A 23,683-nucleotide genomic window follows, 5' to 3' on the forward strand; every position below is an offset into this window, starting at 1 on the left:
CCACTGCAGTGCAGGAAAGCCCAAAGAAAGTTCAGAGTCTTTATCAGACTTGCACAAATGAAAAAACCAAAACCAGCCCACGCTTTCCATTCCCTGTGATGTATGCCAGCCTTTTATACAAAAAGGCAGGCGCAACACAACGCAAGCACCTCTGGTGGGATATTTGTGTTGGTTGCTGAAAATGATTAGCTCTCACAGGGAAGCAGTTGCAGCCTCCAGACAAAGGGAAGCCTGCTGTACAATGAAAAGAGCTGAACATAAAACAATACTTCACACTAACAAGCAGCGTAAGGATTTTTAGAGCCCAAATAATAGAGAGAGTTTGGACTTTTCTGACCGACTTGCAGCAACTGTCACCTGAGAACGTTTAGAGAGTTGCACAGGGATTAATTATAAACACGCAGCTTGATTTCCAACCATTGCAAAACATCTGCAAGGTATAGATTGCCATTTGTACATATAGTATTGCGCGAGAGCGTCCTGGAGCTTACAAAAATACATGCTGGAGCCATGAATCAAACTGGGTCATGTGACAGAGGGGAGGTACTGGGCTGGCTCCCAGCCAGTGGTAGGAGCTGATGGGTGGAACAAACGGGGCATAAAAAGATTAATATGACTAACGGATCCTGGATGCGTGGTACCCTTATTTGGATCTACAGGAATGTAGGCTCTAGCAGTTCTGCAGCTCTACCAGCCTTTTGCCTGACACTGGAACTGCTGCTCACAAAGTAGAATCCTGCTGCTCTGTGGTAGGAAGGATAGAGAAAGAACATGGCCTGCATTTTGAAGGTAAATCTCTATCTGTTGCTTGAATGCATTGTTAGAGAGCCCCTCGCTGCTCAGAGGCATGGATTCGGTATGGTCCTATTGCATCTTCGTTGTCTTTTTGAATACTGGCTTTGTTTGGCAAATGAATATGGAGAGATTCTGCAACGTACAGCTGTGCTCTGTTTCCCTCTGCCATTCTTTTCCTCTTTTCCTCTTTCCCTGCATTGTCAGAACTGCGAGCTATCGGCTAGCGGGAAGGGAACTGTGTACTGAATAACAGGAGGGGGGTGAGGGGCTCTGGTTTGTCTCAGCTGACTCTGAGCTGAATTCCTTCAGGAGCAATAGCATTCGGGCAACAGACTTCCAGTACAAAGGACAAAACGGGGGAAGTTATTTTCTTTTTCTGACTGTGCAGCATTTACTGCTTTTAAAGCAAAGGTTGCAGATGTACACAGCTGTCCCAGTTGCTCCTTAAGTACACACTCCTCTGCTGAATTTACCAAAGATCCACATGCTCCACACAATTATACTTAATATATTTAATTACATTTGCTAATTAAGCGACCTATTTGATAGAGGGTTTTTCCCCTTCACACCAGCAAATATAAGTGTAAACTTACCATGTGATCATATGCTTTCTCCAGCCTGCTTTCCTCACTGAGGTAAAAGTATTTGCAACCAGCATGTCATGGAGATGGAGGGAGCATCACTAGCACTAAGTATTGAATGAAAGGGGAGGAGGCGGAAGTGCAGTCAGTTGAGAACAAACAGCGTTTGTTTCCTTACAGTGTTGTCACTTGCAGGGAGTCACTCTCCTGTGCCTGGCTTGAAAGTGGTTTGTTTCCGATTAATTTGCTATCTGCCTTGCTCCTTTCTGTGTATATTTTGAATACATTTGCACTCTGTTCCTTTTAGTAAATAAAACTGATCTGTGAATGCTTTGTTATTTTCAGTCTGATCTTCTAACAAAGGGTTGATTATCCCAAACTTTGGGATGGCCTCTCTTAGCAGTTGCCTTCAGCATATCAGCAAAATGGATAAATTGCAAAGTTTCAAAACAGTCCCCAAATAATAAATGTTCCTATTTCTCCTTGAATTCAATTCTTATCACTTTTTTTTGGCATTCAACTTTAAAAACAACTTCTTATTTTGCTGCACTGTTTTCCCCTTTCATTCATTCCCTACTAGTGGGTCTGCGGTACATGGATGTTTTTTGAGTTTTCTTTTTGTGAGCATGTAGGTTGTGGCAGCTTATATTAATGAATATGGCAAAGTCTGCCTCAAGTGCAGAAACTTCCCTGAACTAGCAGGTTCTGCTTGGAGATAGATGGTAACAAACTCCTTTAAGCAGACAGCACTAATGCAGTTGAGAGTTAAGCTGTGACTTGGGATGAGGAGATATGACCTCCGTGAATGGAGCCTGGCTTCACAAAGATAAGCGTGTGCACTCCTTTTTAAACACACCCTGAATGACTTAGCTTGAATCTGCAAGCGATCCAGACCTCTTTCATTTTTTTTGACTATGTGGAGAGATCACATGCAAAATCTTCCCTCTGGCCCTAACAGTTAAGTAAGAATATCCTTTTACAAGAAAACTACAGTGTCTCTTTCCCCCTCCCAATCGTTTCCTCTACACAGTCTGGTGACACAGCCTGCCTCAAGCATGACTTCTGCAGGGCTTTCCTTTTAGAGTTTGAATTATAATACAATAAACACCTTCCCTTTGCCCAGGCCTGGAGCTCCATTTGGTAATTCTGATGATTAGATCAATAGATAAATTGGTATTCCTTGACAGACAGCCCTCTGCTAGCTTAATTCTTAATCTTGTTAATACAGGCAGGTGCAAGGATAAAAAGTGAAACAGATATGTGAAGATTAGCTTTGCCATAAGGCACGCTGGACTTTCTCAGACGGACATCCCATAGGAGTAATTTAAATGTCTAGATCAAGATACTTAACGGTGTATAAGTTTTTAATGTAATACCTACAGGTACTCCTCAAGCTTTTACCATAACAAGGAAATTTAGAATAATATGTATATTTTGATGTGACACCAGGCTAATTCCTTCCTGAAAATACAAACCTGTTAGCTACACCCTCCTCCTTTCTCTCAGGTTTGTCCTGATGCTCTTGTTTATTCAGTCGGTAGCCTGTGTGGAAACATTTAAAAAAAAAAATAAAAAAAATCTGTGCCATAGGTACAGGTTTTAACTAGGTGGTGGCACAGTGGATGGGAAGCCAGAACAACTGTGCGTGCTTGCCACTTCAGCCCTGAGTGCCTCTGTGGCACTGCCTTGTGGCTTGCCCTGCCTCCATTCCTAGATTTTTAAATTCCTCCCTCCCCCCTTCTCACTCCTTCCCCTCTCTCTCTCTCGAAGATATTGAGACTTGTTGAATGTTGGAGTTCTGTATGTGTGAGAGTTTAACACAAATGAGATTGGATAGAGTTGTCTGTAAAGTGCAAAGAACAGAGGTGGCTATTAATAATTAACTGGAGTTACTTACAGTGGTTAAGAGCATATTAGAAAAAGTGTATAACCTTTAGATACCAAGACCTCCTTTTACTACGACTACCACACAAAATAATCTCTGTGTGTAGCCCTTGTAGAAATGCTTGGGAAGGCGATTCTGCCTAGGGTGCGCACTGTCTCTCTGGTGTTTGTTGTGCACTCTCTCTAGGTAAGATTGGCGGGGCTGTCATTGATCATGGCTCCAGAAGCTTTGTTTCCCAATCAGTAGCGGGACATTCTTGTTAAAACCAGTGAAACTCTCTTCTTCTGAGGAAGTCTCTCTTCTGTTGAGGAAATGCAGAGAAAGAGGCGAGTTCTAAGATGCAGGATGTATTTTTATTTTTTCCATCATGTCTTTAAAAATCATGGCAGAATAGCTGAGTGAAGCGTAGGCATTTCTTGGAAGCAAACAGTTGATCTTATGCTTGTTACTATGGTAGCTACATGCCACCTTACTGATTACTAGATTAACAGAGTGATTACTATTTATGTAGTCACTATTATCCCTAAAGATGTTGAACTCTAACTTCCACTGTATCAGCCACTGACCCTTTAAAATGATGACAGACGTTATTCAATAAATTACTTCAAAGAAATGCTAGTTTTTGCATAATTGAAAAATGATACTTCAGTGTACCTGTCGTTTCACAATAAATACAATATGAATGATAACGATACTCTGTAAAATGTTGATATCCCCCACTGAGGACTGGACCATGATATTTTAAAGCAAATAGAACAGGTAACTTAGTTCACACATTCTGCACTCTGCAGAGGATTATGCCTTCCCCTATTTAGAAACTCTTCTTTTTAAATGGAGGTTTTGAAGAAGATGATGATGGAGATGGATTATGTTGTCATCATAGTACAATTTTAACTGTGTAGGCTTAATGTGGTAGAACTTAATTAAAAAAGTCCACGTGTGATGGGCCCATACAGTGAGGATTAAGTGTGAAATCTAGAAAGAGGTTTCCTTCTGTTTTGTGTGCTGTGTATTTACTGTGTGGTGAACAAAAGAGATTTCATGTACCTATAGGCTGGACATGACCTTCTACCACCAGAGATCACGAGTGAGTTGAAACCTTCAGTGAAATTCTGTTGTCTAAATAGTATTTGTATAATGTGAGGCAATACTCTTGTTACCACAACTGATTGTGAGTTCTTCTCTCAAAGTAAGCAGGTGGCCAACTAAAATCCGTAGCTTAATATTTTTTTTATATATATAATCCAAAGATTGAAAGAACTGTTTTGCAAAATGTAACTTACAGGTTTCAACCAACAAAACCCATCAGCACATGCTTGTAAGAGTTTTCAGCAGGATGCTGTCAAAGCTGACCATACCTGTGTGTTCACCTGTGATTGTTTTGCATGTTTTCTCTCCGTGGTTATCTCAGCTGGTTTAGTTAAATCCATTTAAAGTGCATTTTCCCCTTAGTCCACATGGTAAGCTGTTTTTGGCAGGAATTTTCTTTGAGAGTTTTCTCTGAGTGTTCAATGGCCTGTGTCTGATTCAGGTCTTCAGACGTTGCAGTAGTACAGATAACATTACTATCTGTAGGCATATGTTCCATCTGCACTTTTGAGACTAAAATAGCAAAGCTGATCTCATTCGATTAAATTTTCCACCCTGGCAAGTAGCTGTTCAGAGGGCAGAGGCAGAAGGTCTAAAAGGATCTGGTCCTGGTGTTTGGACCCTTGTCATTTTGGATATTTAGTTATTAATTTGATTTATTTTTTGTTTAACCCCTATGTGCATGACGGAGAGTGTAGATATTTCCTCCCAAGTTTCTACGTCATCAGAAGCACTTTCCTTGTTTCACCTCTGCTCTGTTTTGCAGGGTAGGTTTTGTGTCTCACCATACTTCCATTCACAGCTAGGGATTTGCAGGATGCGGCGCCTTCCATGGAGATGACTTCTATATCCTGCTTGAATCAGGCCCAAGATAATTCACATACTCCCTCTACTGTTAAATTGACTGCAGCGATGTTTATGTGTGGCATCCATCCATTTTCCTGTGCTGAGAATTGTACTTGGATCCTGTTTGATTCTCATGCTGTGCTCTTTCCTCTGACATGAAAAGAGATGGAGAGATCCTAGGGAAAGGAACAAAGGTGACCTCCCCTCCTCATGGGAGGATGCCCATCTGATGGGTCATTTCGCAGCAACGTCTAAATTTGCTGCAGGTTCACTGTAATGTGAGCTTTCTTCTCAGCCTGTCTTAACCTGATGACCAACAATTTTGGTGGCTGTGGTATTTCTATTGTGACTGGAAACACTCCTAGGAATATGTGGTTATATCTTTAGGGATAGAAAGTGTAAATATGCAAAGGTGCCCCTTATGAGGTATGCACAAATGAGTTGGAAAGTAACAGGCTGATGCAACAAGAAGTTACAGAGAAGAATCAGGATTTCTGAGGCAGTGACCAGTTTTTTTGTTGGATCACTCCATCCTTATTTGCTATGGCTGATTTTGCCCTTCCCCCTGCCACCAAACAAAACTTGCAAAACTCCATAGTTAATTCTTTCTGATGCTCCTTCTACGTTGGAAATTTCTAATTTAAATACATTTCTTAAAATTATTCTGTTTCTAACTAAAAGACTTATTTTTTTTGCTCTACATTGTTTACCTCTAAATTGCTCCAAAGTGAATGAAGGTGCATTAATGAATCTGTCAAAGTGCAGGGCTAGGATTTGCTGTATCATGGTCCAGTGGTGCTTAATTACCATGTAAGATTTATGGAGTGTAGTACATGGAATTTTGTAATGTGTTTTTTATTATGTTGGCTTCTTGAAAATTTAAGGAAAGTTAAAGTCAAAGAAGTATAAAACCATTTTTCATTCTCGCTTGCAACTATCTTAAATTAATTGTACTTTAAAGGTACTAGATTAGCACCCTCCCAAGCAGACGGAGACGGCAGTCTAGTCCTACAAGAGGACTTGCTTTGATTGAATGAATTTGATTTTGGTGCCCATGTAGCTAAACCAAGACAATCTCCAGTGTAAGCATACTTCAGTTGGTTTAAAACTGGAGTTTCCTGTCTGAATTCATTAGAGGTGTAAAAACTAAAAGCACAAAACCAGCATGAAATTAGGAGCTGTCTCATACTTAGAGTTTTATTTTTAAGTAGTTATGTGATAAAGCAGTAATGGGGGAAAGGTTTTTGTTTTGCAGTTCATCTTTAAGGAATGAAGCATGTGTCATCAAGATGTTTTAAACTTCTCCCTGGCCCAGGATACACAATTGTTGTGTGCATTATCACGGGTATGGAATCGCATATTAAAGGTAGAGTGGTCTCAAAATTCAGCCTCTTGTAGACTTGTGCATGAGCTTCAGTGGTTTATATCTTGTTCTTTTTTTAAATTTTCATTTTGACATGTCACAAATGCCAGATAACTTGGCATGTCATAGTATGACATAAAACAGCATAGGAAGCAGAAAATTCTTATACTTTGATGTAACATATCAAACCCCTTGAAATATAGGACAGATGTGCTCTTACTTATTTCTAGTGAGATGGTAGCCAAAAGGAAAGTGGACCTTGTTTTGTCACAGTAGCTAAACATTCGTGATTAATTTAAGGGGGTCTGACATGCAGCTTAAAAGATCCCATTTTTTATTTTATTTTTTAGGTTTTAGTCAGAATTGTCACAACATTTGCTCAGTTAATTTGAAAAGGCAGAACTTTCTGCATTTTTTCTGTTCCTTTGCCATGTTTCATACCAGCAGTATCTGTGCACCTTCCAGAAGTGTAGTACTGGACACGGTGCTCTGTCCAGAGTTTGTTCTTTCATCTTTTCCCAAGGAAGCAATAGCTATGCATCAGGTTGACATTTTTAATAGAGGGATTTTTTTGTGTGTGGCTTAAAGGAAAAAAAAAGGTTTCTGTGTATTTTTTAGGAAAGGAAAAGTCAAATGCTTACGTGTGGAATGGAAGGTGAATTTCTTTATCTTCCTGGTGGTTATTGGATGAAAATAATTTTTGGACCAATCTCCTCCCCAGAACGGCTTTTACTATAAAATAAAGAGCTATTTTGTGCAAGAAAAATGAAATTATTGTTTGTAGATTTATTTTAGATTTTTAGTTTGTGTTGTGGTTTAACCCCAGCTGGCAACTAAGCACCACACAGCCACTTGCTTGCTCCCCCCCCCGGTGGGATGGGGGAGAGAATTGGAAGAGTAAAAGTGAGAAAACTTGTGGGTTGAGATAAAGACAGTTTAATAAGTAAAGCAAAAGTCGTGCGTGCAAGCAAAGCAAAACAAGGAATTCGTTCACCACTTCCCATGGGCAGGCAGGTGTTCAGCCATCTCCAGGAAAGCGGGGCTCCATCACACGTAATGGTTACTTGGGAAGACAAATGCCATCACTCCGAACATCCCCCCTCTTCCTTCTTCTTCCCCCAGCTTTCTATGCTGAGCATGACGTCATATGGTGTGGGATATCCCTTTAGTCAGTTGGGGTCAGCTGTCCTGTCTGTGTCCCCTCCCACCTTCTTGTGCACCCCCAGCCTACTCGCTGGTGTGAGAAGCAGAAAAGGCCTTGACTCTGTGTCAGCACTGCTCAGCAGTAATGAAAACACCCCTGTATTATCAACACTGTTTTCAGCACAAATCCAAAACACAGCCCCATACCAGCTACTATGAAGAAAATTAACTCTATCCCAGCGCAGTTTGACTTTCAGATATTAGGGGCCTGGGGCATGCAGCCACTTGCAAATAAATGGCTGACACTGTGAAGAGAATTGGAAATTCCGTGGGAAGCCCATGGGAAGAATGGGCTTGGTTTGGTTACTGCTGTTCAGTCCCTTAATCGCTGCAGATAGATGCTGCTGTGTGGCAAGTTGGTTGTCCCCAGGAACAAAGCCAGCCTATGAACCAAATGGATAATTTATTTTGCGGTTGTTATCCATGACACTTCGCTGATACTTTCTTTTGCTTATCAGTTGCTCTCCATCCATGGTCTCATTCGTAGCATAGAAGGTTAGAATGTACACGTATGTAACAAAGAAGAGGTGGAAGTGTATTTTATCTTGCTAGTATCTGAGATCTCTCCGAGACCTCTCTCCAGGAGCTAGGAAGAATTGATCTTTTTGGGGATCCATAAACAAGGTGGGTAAAGGCGGCTCTATTTATCAGATGTATTCCCAAGAAATAAGGCAAAACTCTGCCTTGGGCCCTGTCATCTCTTAAAGCTGAGGGAGCAGTTGCCTCACTGTTGTCAGCATCAAATACTCATGTGGGATGAATTTGCTATTCCTGTTGGAGGAAAAACTGCATCTACTGCATTTTGTGTGGCGGTTCTTGTAAATAACCCATGCACTGCTGAGATAAGAAAGACCAACACTTTTCCGGTGGGTTCATTGGTTTCTACAGAATGGGAACTTGGACTAAAAAAGGACAATGCCTGATTGTAATGTATGTCGTGTTCCTGAGTCTGAGGACAGAATAAAACATGGCTAGATGAGGTGTGAATTGCTGTATGTCATCTCAGAAAATGTTAAATATTAAACTGAATATTCTCTGCACTCCCCCCTCCCCCTTCAACAACACCCAATGTTTATGCAAATATTGTCTTTACACTGTTACAAATACGATCTTGATAGTAGTGTCACAAGTTTTATCGAGTAAGATATACTGGTCCATTCATATGCTTTTCAGAAGCTGTATAGTACTTTATTTTTTTAAAATCAGTCAATCAACCGAAATTGTTATCAGTACAAAATTTATATAAATGGGTTTTGTATTTAAAATAATGACAGTTATTTTGCTTCTGACCATTTTAGCAGAAGCGCCTGGAAAACATGATAATTCTTGGTTTATATATTTGAAATTGGATAAAATACCATGCTGGATATTCTTGTTCATCTTTACTATTGAGAAGAACAAAGGTGAGGCAGGAACTGTAATGGAGGGGTTTGGGAGATGAAATCTTGTAAGTGATGCTGTTCAGGAATAATGGCTTGTGTTGTGTCAAGACAGTCCTATTAAGCATTTCTTGTATGTCTGTATAGCATGTGTGACATTTTAAAGTTGACATGGGAGCACCACACTTGCTAATAATTAAATGAATCAGTAGCTTCTTATGAAAGGTACATTTTGCAGCAATTTGCATTAACAATAGGCAGCGGAATGCTAGCCTAGACAGGCAAGATGCAGGTGTGGAGCAGTTGGAAGTAATCAGAAAAACATGTTTATTTCATGGGAATAGCAATTTGTACAGAAGAAACGCAGAATGAATTGTTTGTAGATCCTGTTTCTTCTAATGATGCATTTCTTGCATGTTGGTTTGGTGCAGGATTAGGTATCTTCTGTCTCTTTCTAAAATTCTTTTCCTTAAAATTATATATAATCTCAGTACTAGCAAAAGTTTGCCAGGTCTTTGGCAAACAGAATACCTCCCTGAGCATGTAACGACATGAGACATCATTCCATAAGCTTTGGTGTTTTAATTCTAAATAGGAAAAGCCAGAAACCAAATACCTTTTTTTTTTCCTTGCAAGTTTCACAACCTTTTGTTAATCATCAGCTTTTAGCTTCTTCCAAATCTATTGTTTACTCAGATTTGAACATAATTTTCTTCTTGGAATGATGGGATGATATTACATTTAAGAAATAACAATGTGTATTTATTAGCTCTTTAATATACATATTGGTATTATTACAAACCCATTGAGGCCAGTAGAACACCACCTGGTGTACTTTGAATAATTATTGTTATATTATTTTACATTAAATTATGAAATTATGTGCTTGTGGTTTAGGTATGTACTCCTCTAAATTCCTAAGATCTGTCCCTTCTTCATGAGTGGAAGTCACTTTATTTTTTGGATTAATCCAAAAAGGCTCGAAGGCTTTCATGTTTCAATGTGTTGTGTTCTGCTGTGGGATGCAGTTACACTAGAATAAAGTTTCTATAAGATTTTGTTCATTCTGATTTGGCAGAGGAATAAAGATTTACTTCCAGTTTGTGTGTCCACACTGGGTCTTAAGTGATTATTAATATTCATTATAGTTCTACTAAACTTTTCTAGCTTAGCCCTCTCAGCCATGTAAATAAGTTATTTACAAGTTACTGCATGTCAGCTGATCTATTGTCATTTTCCTGTGTTTGCATTCATCTGTGGCAAGCTAGTCAGGTAATAATTAACTGTTAACAGAGGGGAGCTTTCTATTAGTGCTTCTTATGTGGAGACAAAAAAAAAAAGCCTTTGCATTTTAAAAAACGGAATGGAGAACGAGACTGACTCATTCTTCTGTGGGATCCTTAGGAGCTGTGGAATGTGTAACGTGGGGAAAAAACCTGGTTGAAGATGCATCTTTTGTAATTGGGATATGGAAGTTTTGCCTGAAGAAAAACTTCTGTAACTTTTTTTTTCCATATGATTAACGAGAGAATTTCAGACAGCTCTGTCTGCATGTCTCTCTATCCCTTTTCTATCTTTTTTTCATTTTCTTCCACAGGGCATAAAAATATTTTTACAGAAAATTTAGTTTTACCCTACTAAATGTTTTTATTGAGTAGGGAAATGGGAAGAGAAAAGAGCCATTGGACATTCCAAACAAGATAATAGAATTGGCATCTTTAGGAACACTTCTTGAACCGTATCCTTACTTCAGTGTGCATGTTCTCTCAGCCAGCACTCACTGCTGTGTTATCGAGACCTGGCAGTCTCTCTGCAGTTCGCAGCTCTTATTATGAAATGCAGTTCATACTATGTTTTTCCTTCGTGTTCGCTGCCACTTGCCCACTCATATTTCATTAAACCAGTTAAGGTATCTTAGTGGTTTTACGAGGTCACTTCAGATGAAACCAGAGAACTGAGGACCTTGAAATGCCATAGAAGCTTCCCCCATCTAACCACACTTCCTCTTGAGAATACTAAATATAGAGACTTGGTCTCCTTGCCTGTAACCGCTGCCTTAACCATAAGAACAGACCTGGATCCCGGAGCCAAATGCGTAATCCAAATAGTCAACGTGTGGTCGCTGTCCCAGGGAGCAGCGCCTCTCACCCTCTCCTCAGCGTAGCTCTGGCTTCAGAGACTGGCACCTCTGACGAGCCACCTACAGCTACTCACTTTCCCCTCTGTTGTGCCAGCATAGCTGTATGTGGGGCTGTGGTAACATAAGCAGAAAATGGAACTGGATTACAATAACTATTTTTGCTTCCCAGAGGGTCATTTTTAAGATTAATTAGTTTCCTGAGTATTGCAGAGATTGCATTGGGCCCAGCCGAGGAGGTGGTGCAAGCATGAGAGAGTAGTCTACAAGGGGTCAGGAAATCTTTATGTGGGTACTACTACCAAAAAAATTTCTGCAGTAGTATTAGCCCATTCTGCTAATTGTCTGCCCTTCAGTAGGAGACTGTTTGCCAATGTATAGGCAATAAGCCTAATCTGGATCTACCCACCGTTTAAATGGGAAGAGAAGCTATATGGGAAGTTCTATAGCAGAAATGCAGCTCTATTATGTGCGTGCCCCACTGCCCTGAGATAGAGAGCCAGCAAGTTACCTTGTCCAGTCTGATAAATCGGTGCCTTCTGAGCACTAGAATATGGTTTCAGTGTGCCTAGAACGGAAAAAGGGAGTTGTTTCCTACTTCTCGTCCTGCTGGAGATCACTGTTTGTCCTGGATTTGTAGATACCTCTATAACCTTTTCCAGCTATGATCAGCTGAGCTGGCTGTACGCTATCTAGCTTTGCTACCTTTGAACAATACCCCTGTGCCATCTCCCTGTCTGTATATGCCACCACCTCCTCACCTGCAGTCCTGCACAAACTCCAGGTACCACAAAATATGTGCGTTGCTTAACTTCTACATTTGACTGTAGGTAAGTCTGAATTATTTAGGAAGCAGTATTGTATTCTAATAGCACTAATGCTATAGTTATTTATAGTAATTGCACTCAAACAGCCTAATAGACAGACAGTGACCATATCTGTTCGATTTATGCTTTTAGGCCCTTTATTTCTTCAGATGTGGTCTCTTATTCAGCATATGAGTGTATATATATCTATATCCCTAAAATGTTTTTGGTTCTTTTCTGCTTCCTATTTCTGAAGATCATAGATTTTATTTCTATCACTGTGTCCTACAACTGAATTTTTTTAATTAAAAGAATGATTACCCTTAATTGTATCAGTCAGAGATCTTGAAGAAGCCATTCGAAGTCCGCTCTACTTCAGTTTATTGTATAATGTGGCCAAATAAGACTAGACAAAATTTTCCCTTGTTGGATGCTATGTGAGCAAAAGACAACAGTGACTGCACTGTAGTTGGCCTTTATTGAAAGAGTGATACTGAAAGTCTGTCAAATAAAGAAAGAATATTAAAATTCCTTGTGGTCTTGCATCTTGCTGGCCTCTGAAGATACTGTGTTTCCGGTTGTTTTACTAAATGCCATCGGTATTCCAAGTTTGACCACGTGTCTAGGAGGCAGTGTGTTAGTTCCTCTGCTGTCTCCCAGGAGTGCTTGTGCTTTTGGGGTATGTGAGGTGAAGCTCAGCTGGCATTTTGTTAAAGCTTTGCTTGCATAGCTTTCTTTGCCTCTTGGAGCACCTGGTATTTCAGGTGAGGGTTGGAAAATGAATGTTTCTGAAAATTCAGCTTTCGGTATTTGCTAAAACTAAAGTCACACTTGATGGCACTTACGAATTAACCAGAAGATTGACTGTGCTTTTTTCCCCACTGGGGTCTTGCATGAGACCTTATTACTACTTGCCATTCATTGATTCTAGTGGGAGAAGCTGACTTTGGTGTACTTATTCTGAATGCAAACTGCAAGAGCTGTTAGAGCTATAGACTCCTATTTTACCTTGTACCTCTGATCGTCAGTTTCAAATCTGCCTGAGGCCATTGCAATGAGGAACAATTGTACAGTGAAAAGTGCATCCCCCAAAAGGCAGATATCATGCAGGTCACAGACGTGTGGAAACGGATTGTAGCTGCTTTTTAGCTTCAAAATCTGCAGGAAAACATTATCAGTGACACTGAAAAGAAAATTGAATTTGACAGACCTGCTCCTTTTTAGTTTTTTCTGTCTGTTTGCCGAATCTTGCTCTCAAAGGGAAGTCCTCAGCCCCTTGTGAATAAGGCCAGAGAGCTGAATTTCCTTTTGGGCCTCAAGGCAAGGTACCATGGCTTGTCGTGATTTGCTAATGGCACCATTAAGCCACTGTTGTTGTATTTATAAAGCGTCTTGTGAAGCACTGCATGAAAGTGCTCTAAAGCAATTTATGGGAAAATGTAATCCGTTTATGGAAATAAACATCCTTGTAAGAAGGAAAATGGAAAACTCATCAGTAGTTTAGATAAAACTGTGGAAAGTCTACTTTTGGTGTGTGTGTGTAACTAAAATATAATAAAAACCTGAACATCCAATTGATTTAAAAATTATTTAGTGGGAGGTAACATGTTATTTTCTTGTACCAAATGAAAGTGAGTTTTGAAATTGTTGTTCAGTCTTCAAGGTCTACAGCTCTAGCAGCCTGAGAATTGTGATGACTAGTCATATGTTTCTTCACTCACTAAAGAGTTCCATAAACAGCTGTGCACTTTATTAATTGTTAGTTACATTGTTTATCAGCATTTTATTACTAACACCAAAAAAATTGTTGTTTTCATAGAATCATAGAATGGTTTGGGTTGGAAGGGACCTTTAAAGGTTATCTCATTGCTTGGACCAGAAATGGTATGATAACGTTGATCTAGTATTTCCCTTCAGTGAACATAGGATTGTTTTAACCTTGGTTCAAAATAGTCATTAACAATTTTATATAAATGAGTTATGCTTTGTTTTTCAAGTTAATACTTGAGACCTTATCATCTAAATGAAATGGGAAGAATTGCTTTACTTACATAGCACTACCATTGCTTTACATCATCTTTCCTACCATCTGTAGTTGGGAAAATGTGAGATTATAGGATCCGTATTGAGTCATGAGTGTGATATTCCAGACGACTGGAAAGGATAGAGCTATTTTGCATGCTTCTGTAACTACTAGACAAGCAGGGTACAGAGGAATGTGATTGGTAACTGACTCGCTGCCTAGATGATGTTCTTTAATATACTCTTGAGTAAAAAGTATAAACTGTTTTTGTGCTTTAATAGACTTGTTTCCTTTCAGGACTGTAAAACTATTTATAAATTAGGTAAGAAAGGTATTAAAAACTTCAGAGAACGAGCCAGGTTTTGCTGATCTTGTGTGAAAAGTTCCCTCTTAATATTCCATTTATGTGATTGCAGACTATGATAATAACTTAATTAGTATGATACATGTACAGTATTGTTATGTATACGTAAGGTACTTGCTTAATAGTTTCTTTGGTTTTATACTTTTATTAGTCATCTATTTGCCATGCAGTCCATGAGGAAAGGTAATGAAATATAATAAGGGCTGTATCCAAAGCTGTGGAAGGAAGTAATTAAACTTAATTGAAGTAATTTCTTTGAAGTATAATAGCAGATGCAAAGGACTAATTCAAAGCAGATTCAGGCAACGCGTGCTGTGAAATGCTAGCCTGCAAATAGATAAGTATTACGGCTATTTAAATGAAGTTATATGAAACTGTCCTCTGAAACCTGAGTCTGGAGATCAGGTCTAATAATAGACACTTGGGTTAAGTTTTGATAAGGGATGTCACTTGTTTCCTAATTTATTACACTCTGCCAGTCAGAAATGAAATCCCAGAAGTGCTGTCCACATCTTATCGAACAACTGCAAAAGAACTGGGAATTAGCCAGGGCTATCCCTGACGGTATTCTATGATGGCAACTTCGTCATCAGCTGTAATAAGCCCTCAGCTGGAAATTATAGGAAAAACTACATTAATAATTCTGAAATCAAATTACATTGTATTTAGAAATGTTGCTTGAGAAGGTATAAGATTTCTTGTATCTTTGTACTGTAATATTAGGGATTTTAAAGGTCCAGTCAGTCTTACATCAGGAGCTTAAATCAGGCTTATTTCTGCAATAAACAGGAAAACATATGGGTTGCTGTTGTGTAGGGGACTGAATATGAATATGAAAAAACAGGTAAGATAAAGTTAGTTTTCACAGCACACGTGCTTTATTTCTTTGCAGAACTGATGCAAACAGGAGAACCTTAAACAAAAATCTGAATTTTTGTTTTCTTACTCTTTAGTGTTTCAGAATTGTTAATTTCTTTCCACCTTCAGAGTGATTCTAAATAAAAAAAGATGCCAAATATCTCAGCTGACTAACTGCTCTGTCAAACTCCAAAGTAGCTAGGTGTGAGTACATCCTTTCCTTCCCAGACCCACAATGGGGGGGAAAATACAGGAGTAAGAGCTGTGAAAGACAACTGACCCTCCCTGAATTTGGCTGATGGTTCAAGTGCTGATGGGCTGAGTGTGGTGGCAGGAACTGAGAAGAAAGCAGGGGCTGTCCCTGGCTGCATATGGATGGGGAGATAGACTTCTCCAGCACTGAAGTGGTAAAATGGGATTAGCCATAGACAGACTGGAAGATGTCTACCGTTAGGAAGAAATAACAGAAGGTAGTCTCGGCTTTTTTTTCTCTTTTAATTTCATTGTTGCTACAATGTAAACAGGTGTGGGTAAGTAGAGTAAGATTTACTGTAGAACTGTGAGAGGGACTGCACTTTGAATGTTTTCTTGGGGTTAATTTGTATCTTAGACTGTTAGTAATTCATGCCACAGGTGGGGATTTTATGGCAATATATGCATAATGCAATAGGCTGCATCACCAGGTGTTCTTTTCCTTGTGAGAGGAAGGAAAAGTTGGCTTCTCCTTTCTGTGTTATAACACTAGATTTTTTTTTTTTTTTAATGTGTGTTGGTTGACAAAAAAAGGATCCAAACAATTTTTTTTTGTTTCTTGTTCTGCTGAGAGAAACATTGTTCCATGAAAGCCAGCTGTGGGAGGCTGGTTGTGTGACATCAAATGATTGCCTCCCAAGCTGTGCACAGGCTAAGGGATCTGCGTGGTAGTGCTCCTTTGCCATGGGAGCGGGACCATGGGGGTACTGCTGCCTCTCTGAAAGCCAACAATGGATTGCACCTGGGCTGTCTGAATAAGTGAGGTGCCTGAAGGCATTTCTTGTAATGACAGCCTGTCATCTGGCTTAATTAAGGCCTCTCTTCAAAAGAGAGGTCTTTAACTACTGTATGGATTTTTAAAGCTTGTCTCTTCCCTGGTAAATGTAGGCACCCAGTGGAGATCAGGGCTTGCCCCGTTCTTTTCCTGCCACAGGCCAAGAGTAATTCTGAAGTGTGACAAAGCAGATGGAAAGGATTTGTTGGATCAACTGCTAGGCAAGTTTGTCCCCTGTCCTCATCCCCTAGAATAAATAGCAAGTATGTCTATGTGTGTATGGGAAGTTGTTGTGTACGTCCTTTTTTTTCTCTAGGAACTAAAATTAAAAGTGAAAAATCCCAAAGTCTGAGGTTTCTCCTTTGCAAAGAATAGTGGGAGGCAGATAACCACCCACTGATGTCCTAGTTGTTAGAAAAGAAAAATCTTAAGAGGAGAGTCTGAGGGAGCTGGGCTTGCTTAGCCTGGAAAAGCAAAGACCTAGGGAGTAGCTACTAACAGTCTTCTACCTCCAGAAGGGTTAGAGAAGATGGAGACAGGCTTTTCTCAGAGGAGCATAGTGGAAAATGTCAGCAGCCACAAGTTGCAATAAGGGAAATTCCAACTAAATATAAGGAGAAAAAAATTATGCTAAGACTGGAATAATACGGGCATAGGGGCTTGGCATATACAGCCTTGGAAGTATTCAGAACTCAACAAGGCAAGGCCCTGAGCAACCTGATGTGACTTTGAAATTAGGCCTACTTTAGGCAGGAGGTTTGACTAGGTGATCTCTAGAGGTCTCCCAGTCTTAATTATTCCGTGATTTTATGATTTCTGCAACGCTGCTGCTGCTGCTATTCATAGAATAGTTTGGGTTGGAAAGGACCTCTAAAGGCCATCTAGTCCAACCCCCCTGCAATGAGCAGGGACATCTTCAACTAGATCAGGTTGCTCAGAGCCCCATCCAACCTGACCTTGAATGTTTCCAGGGATGGGGCATCCACCACCTTTCTGGGCAACCTGTGCCAGTGCTTCACCACCCTCAGTGTAAAAAATTTCTTCCTTATACCTCGTCTGAATCTACCCTCTTTTAGTTTAAGACCATCACCCCTTGTCCTGTCGCAACAGGCCCTGCTAAAAAGTCTGTCCCCATCTTTCTTGGACATGAGGAAAAATTTCTTTACTGAAAGAGTGGTTAAACATTGGAACAGGCTGCCCGGGGAAGTGGTTGAGTCCCCATCCCTGGAAGTATTTAAAGGACGTGTAGATGAGGCGCTTAGGGACATGGTTTAGTGGGCATGGTGGTGTTGGGTTGACGGTTCGACTTGATGATCTTAGAGGTATTTTCCAACCTTAATGATTCTATGATTCTATGATTCTTATAAGCCCCCTTTAAGTATTGAAAGGCCGCAATGAGGTCTCCCTGGAGCCTTCTCTTCTCCAGGCTGAACAACCCCAACTCTCTCAGCCTTTCTTCATAGGAGAGGTGGTCCATCCCCCTGATCATTTTAGTGGCCCTCTTCTGGACCCGCTCCAACAGGTCCATGTCTTTCTTGTGCTGAGGGCTCCAGAGCTGGACGCAGTACTCCAGGTGGGGTCTCACCAGAGCAGAGTAGAGGGGCAGAATCCCCTCCCTCGACCTGCTGGCCACGCTTCTTTGGATGCAGCCCAGGATACAGTTGGCCTTCTGGGCTGCAAGCACACATTGCTGGCTCATGTCCAGCTTTTCATCCACCAGTACCCCCAAGTCCTTCTCGGCAGGGCTGCTCTCAATCCCTTCATCCCCCAGCCTGTATTGATACTGGGGGTTGCCTTGACCCAGGTGCAGGACCTTGCACTTGGCCTTGTTGAACCACATGAGTTCATGAGGTTCTTCTATAGACAGGTAGGAGCAGCCTTACGTTCACAAGCCCTGGTCCTCATGGGGGACTTCAACCACCCCGACATCTGTGGAGGGACAACACAGCAGGGCATAAACAATCTGAGGTTCCTGGAATGCGTCGATAATAACTTCCTTCTCCAAGTGGTAGAGGAGCCAACGAGGAGAGGTGCTATGCTGGACCTTGTTATCACCAACAAGGAGGGGCTGGTGGGGAATGTGACTTCTCGAGCTTGTCCAGGTCCCTCTGGATGGCATCCCGTCCCTCTGGCATGTCAACCACACCACTCAGCTCAGTGTCATCTGCAAACTTGCTGAAGGTGCACTCAATCCTACTGCCTATGTCATTGATGAAGATATTAAACAGTACTGGTCCCAATACAGACCCCTGTGGGACACCACTCATCACCAATCTCCATCTGGACATTGAGCCGTTGACCACTACCCTGTGGATGTGACCATCTAACCAATTCCTCACCCACTGGACAGTCCACCCATCAAATCCATACCCCTCCAGTTTAGAGAGAAGGATGTTGTGGGGGACCATGTCAAAGGCCTTACAGAAGTCCAGATAGGTGTCATCTGTAGCTCTTCCCTTGTCCACTGAGGTAGACACTCCATCACAGAAGGCCACTAGGTTAGTCAGGCAGGACTTGCCCTTGGTGAAGCCATGCTGGCTGTCTCAAATCACCTCCCTGTCCTCCATGTGCCTTTTAGCATAGCTTCCAGGAGGATCTGTTCCATGATCTTCCCAGGCACAGACGTGAGACTGACTGGCCTGTAGTTCCCTGAGTCTTCCTTTTTTCCCTTTTTAAAAATGGGGGTTATATTTCCCCTTTTCCAGTCAGCAGGAACTTCACCAGACTGCCACGACTTCTCAAATACAATGGATAGTGGCTTAGCAACTTCATCCGCCAGTTCTTTCAGGACCTGCGGTTGGATCTCATCAGGTCCCATGGACTTGTGCACCTTCAGGTGCCTTAGATGGTCTCAAATCTGATGTTCTCCCACAGTGGGTGGCTCTTCATTCTCCCAGTCCCTGCCTTTGCTTTCTGCAACTTGGGCGGTGAGGCTTGAGCACTTGCCAGTGAAGACTGAGGCAAAAAAGTCATTGAGTACCTCCGCCTTCTCCATATCCTGGGTAACCAGGTCTCCTGTTTCGTTCCGGAGAGGGCCGACATTTTCCCTTGTCTTCCTTTTATCTCTGACGTACCTATAGAAGCTTTTCTTGTTGCCTTTGACGTCCCTGGCCAGATTTAATTCTATCAGGGCTTTAGCTTTCCTAACCTGATCCCTGGCTGCTCGGACAATTTCTCTGTATTCCTCCCAGTCTACCTGTCCTTGCTTCCACCCTCTGTAGGCTTCCTTTTTGTGTTGGAGTTTGTCCAGGAGCTCCTTGTTCATCCAGGCAGGCCTCCTGGCGTTCTTGCCTGACTTCCTCTTTGTTGGGATGCATCGCTCCTGAGCTTGGAGGAGGTGATCCTTGAATATTAACCAGCTTTCTTGGGGCCCTCTTCCCTCCAGGGCTTTATCCCATGGCACTCTGCCAAGCAGATCCCTGAAGAGGCCAAAGTCTGCTCTCCTGAAGTCAAGGGTAGTGAGCTTGCTGTGCGCCCTCCTCGGTGCCCTAAGGATCTTGAACTCTACCATTTCGTGGTCGCTGCAGCCCAGGCTGCCCTTGAGCTTCCCATTCCCCACCAGCCCCTCCTTGTTGGTGATAACAAGGTCCAGCATAGCACCTCTCCTCGTTGGCTCCTCTACCACTTGGAGAAGGAAGTTATCATCAACACATTCCAGGAACCTCCCGGATTGTTTATGCCGTGCCATGTTGTCCCTCCAACAGATGTCGGGGTGGTTGAAGTCCCCCATGAGGACCAGGGCTTGTGAACATAAGGCTGCTCCTATCTGTCTATAGAGGACCTCATCCACTCGTTCTTCCTGGTTGGGTGGCCTGTAGCAGACCCCCACCGTAATGTCACCTGTCTCTGCCCTTCCTTTAATTCTGACCCATAAGCTCTCGGTCAGCTCCTCATCCATCCCCAGGCGGAGCTCCATGCACTCCAGCTGGTCATTGACATACAGGGTGACACCCCCTCCTCATCTCCCCTGCCTGTCCTTCCTAAAGAGCCTGTATCCTTCCATTCCAATACTCTTATCATAGGAGACATCCCACCATGTCTCCGTGATGCCAGTAAGATCGTAGCCCTGCAGGTGTGCACACGTCTCTGACTCCTCTGGTTTATGCTCCATGCTACGTGCATTTGCATAGAGGCATTTAAGTTGGGCCCCCCATGAAGCTGTCTTACTGCCTGGAGTTCCTTTGTGCTGCTCTTCAGGTGCTCTCCTGCTGACCTGTGATCTTTCTCCAGGCTCTGGGCATCCATTGCTGGCCCTGGCATCAAACTGGTAGGAGTGGGATGGACTGAGGTTCCCCTCCCCCGGCAACTTTAACGTAAAGCCCTCTTCACCGGCTTGGCAAGCCTATAACCAAAGATGCTCTTCCCCTTCTCTGACAGATGGATCCCATCAGCCCCTAGTAGACCAGGTTTCTCAAAATGAGTCCCATGGTCTAAGTAACCGAACCTCTGGCTGTGGCACCAGTCCTGTAACCATTTGTTTCATCAGATTATTCCTAATGTTAATTGTAGTACACCATATGTAGCAAGTTTATTGAAACATGTCTAATAGCTGTGTTAACAGAATCATCCTCAACTATAGGCAGGTGAAGCATTTTTGGTTCTGTCTTTAATCTTGCTGAGGTGGCATAGTGTTACCTCCAGAAGGTAAAAACATTGGAAGTTTAATTATTTTACATGTAGAGGGGTAGATTGAAGAGCTGGAAATGGTGGCCCTTCGGTCATGAAGTAGAGGAACCCTTTACCAATTGGCTTAGGGCATGAATAAATTACTGACTGGTTATCCCGAATGTAGCATTCTTGATCCTTTGTTAAGGTCTCTGCAATTAAGTGCAGGCTTCTCTTGAAAAGAATTACAGTTTGCAATACTCTTAAGAAAGCCTGAAGGATTGTATTTGGCAGCAAACTTTAATGTGGCAGGGTTTTTTTGTCCTAGAGCCTAAATTTAATTTGTTCATGCATAATGGACTTAACTGAGAATTTTCTGAAGTGGTGGAGTATAACTCTTCTTTTTCCGCCTGTGTTCAACTAGACAGGGAAATCTAGCTAAACCGATAAGCCTCTAGTAATTTGATGGTTTGTGAGAGAGCAAGTGCAAACTCGGTCCATCTCTTTTCAGCTCTTCTTTCTGCAGTTCACTGACTCATCTTGCCCTGTTTTTCCCAAAGGCCCTATTTAAAACCTTTATTCAGGGTTATTAACTTTTTCACCAAGAAAGTAAGCTTTATGTAATTATACAAGAGAGACTACCTGGAATGAGGATTATAGCTTACTACCGGTATGAAAATTCCATGGGTTTTTTTCGGTATTAAGGATAAGTAAGGGAATGTTTGATATATATGCCTTTAATAGAGCTAAGTACGATGAACAGGAGTGATTTATTCCAGCTGTCTGTTTCTGCTGAAGTCCACACCTTCCCTTGTTTCTCAAGGGTTGTAGTGCAGGCACAGTAACTTTGAGTTCTGCTCACCCAAACGGTGCATGGTAAGACTGTGCCATTTGCATTACTTAACATTATTTTTAATGGAATGGCAGAATGTACAATGCTGTTCATGGAGATTGTCTGCTAGATATGCCCAAATCTAGTCTTACAGGTTTCAGAGGAGTTAAGTGCTTTGCTTTGTTCTCATCTTACATTTTTCTTGAGGATTATGATACAAATGTATTGTCAAACTATTTTTGTTCTCTTTTTTTTCTGTTTGCCACTTGTTCACCGTAGCTTAAAATCAACTGTTTGCTAAAACACTTACTGGTAAAGTTATTCTAGAATGTTTGTAGGAAACAAAGGTCAATCCTCTGGTGCCTATAAAGTGAATTCATTCTAACACGGTCACAATTCTTTACTTCAGTGTGGTTTTGGCCCTCCTGCTAGCAGGACTTATTTGTCCTTATTTGGAAAGGTTCAAATGACCATCCTATGTCTAAAACACTGCCGTGTTTCATCTTTTGGATTCAAGGCTAAACTTAGTCCAGGTTCTCGGCCAAACTGTGTAAACAGTGGCTGTCGTATGCTCTGGATCCTCTGACTCCTGAAGTAAATTATGTATTTTTGGTTTGGTACAAAGATGGAAAAAACCCATACAAGTTCTAGAGTTTATTGCAAGCATCCCACAGCCCCAGAATTGATTTTATTACAGGGAATATTATTGCAGGCCCACTATCAGTGACAAATAGGCACAATCTTAAATAGATTGCTGTTTGCATGGCCTAGAACGTTTGCATGCATGTCCATGTTTTGGTGGACAGAGGGTAAGGGCAAATGTAACTGCTGACTGTATCTCATATCCTCTGTCTTTCTGGATGTAGTTTCTGGCTTTTCAATACATTTCCCAGTTCCTAAATTTTCTTTCTTAGACATTGTCTGATATGGACACAATATTTTTAATATTTTCTGATTTTGACAGACTGGAAGCCGTAAGTGGATTACTATGCATGACTAGAATAAAGCTTCATTTTCAGCAGTTCAGAGCTCCATATTCAAAAGCAAGAAAATATTCCAGCTTTTTCAACTGAAAGGTCTGCGTTCCAACTTACAGAAGCTGTAAATAAACACTCCTTTCTGTCAGTTTATTGGTTTAGTTGCTGTTACTGTGCTTAGCCGATCAGAATTTTTTCTGCTCTGGCTTAAGGCAAAACTCCCTGTTGGGTTCTCTCCTCCAGAGCTATAGCCAGAGATTTTGATACTGTTTTTCCTTTCTCCAAAATCTTTTAATATCTCCTTTTAGTAAAGGAAATAAACTAAAGGACAACTGAAACAGCTCTGTTGCCTTTATTAACTTACACCTGGATTGAACAATACTGTTGTCTCTTTCAGCACCCTCTGGTATTTTAAAGGATAATTACTAAAAAAGAAATCTGACAAAATAATAAGCAGAGACTGGACATAAGTCAGAATAATGTCCTGTCTTAAATCCAGTTTATTCTCTTGTTCGTTTTTTATCTAAGCAAAACAACAGTTTGGTGTAACTTGCCAAGTGGTTTTATTAAATGCAAGTCTAACTTGGCTGTCAAGGACAGTATCTCAGAAGGGTCTTTTTGAATAATTTGCTGCTTTCTAAGCCATCTAGTTAAATTTAGAATCTAGGAAAACAGGAGACTGCAGATATTTTATTTACATTTTTTTTCTAATGGAACAAGGCATTTTTTCACTGCAAATGATTTAACAACAGAAACTTCTGACCAGCCACAAGAATTTGAAGTCTTAGTCTCTTTTATTAATTTGAATTTTTCTTGTTTAGGCTTTTGCAGATTTCTATGAAACTTGTGTGAGGTCAGCTCTGACTGCACTCAAATGGGATTAATTAGTCTGCTTTCTGTGAGGCTTGACCTA

At 41.2% G+C, this 23,683-nt stretch overlaps 1 protein-coding gene across 1 annotated transcript in view; it reads left to right on the top strand.

The window, feature by feature from the left end:
• Positions 1–595: 595 nt before the first annotated feature.
• The window catches only part of ST6GALNAC3 (ST6 N-acetylgalactosaminide alpha-2,6-sialyltransferase 3), a 237,264-nt gene continuing 214,176 nt past the window's right edge, over positions 596–23,683 (top strand). Inside the window, exon 1 of the mRNA XM_076340420.1 lies at positions 596–789. Coding sequence (XP_076196535.1) covers positions 772–789 — 18 coding nt within the window. The 5' untranslated portion in view covers positions 596–771. The remainder of the gene's footprint in view (positions 790–23,683) is intronic.

This window comes from Aptenodytes patagonicus, chromosome 5, assembly GCF_965638725.1.
Source record: "Aptenodytes patagonicus chromosome 5, bAptPat1.pri.cur, whole genome shotgun sequence".
NCBI lineage: Eukaryota > Metazoa > Chordata > Aves > Sphenisciformes > Spheniscidae > Aptenodytes > Aptenodytes patagonicus.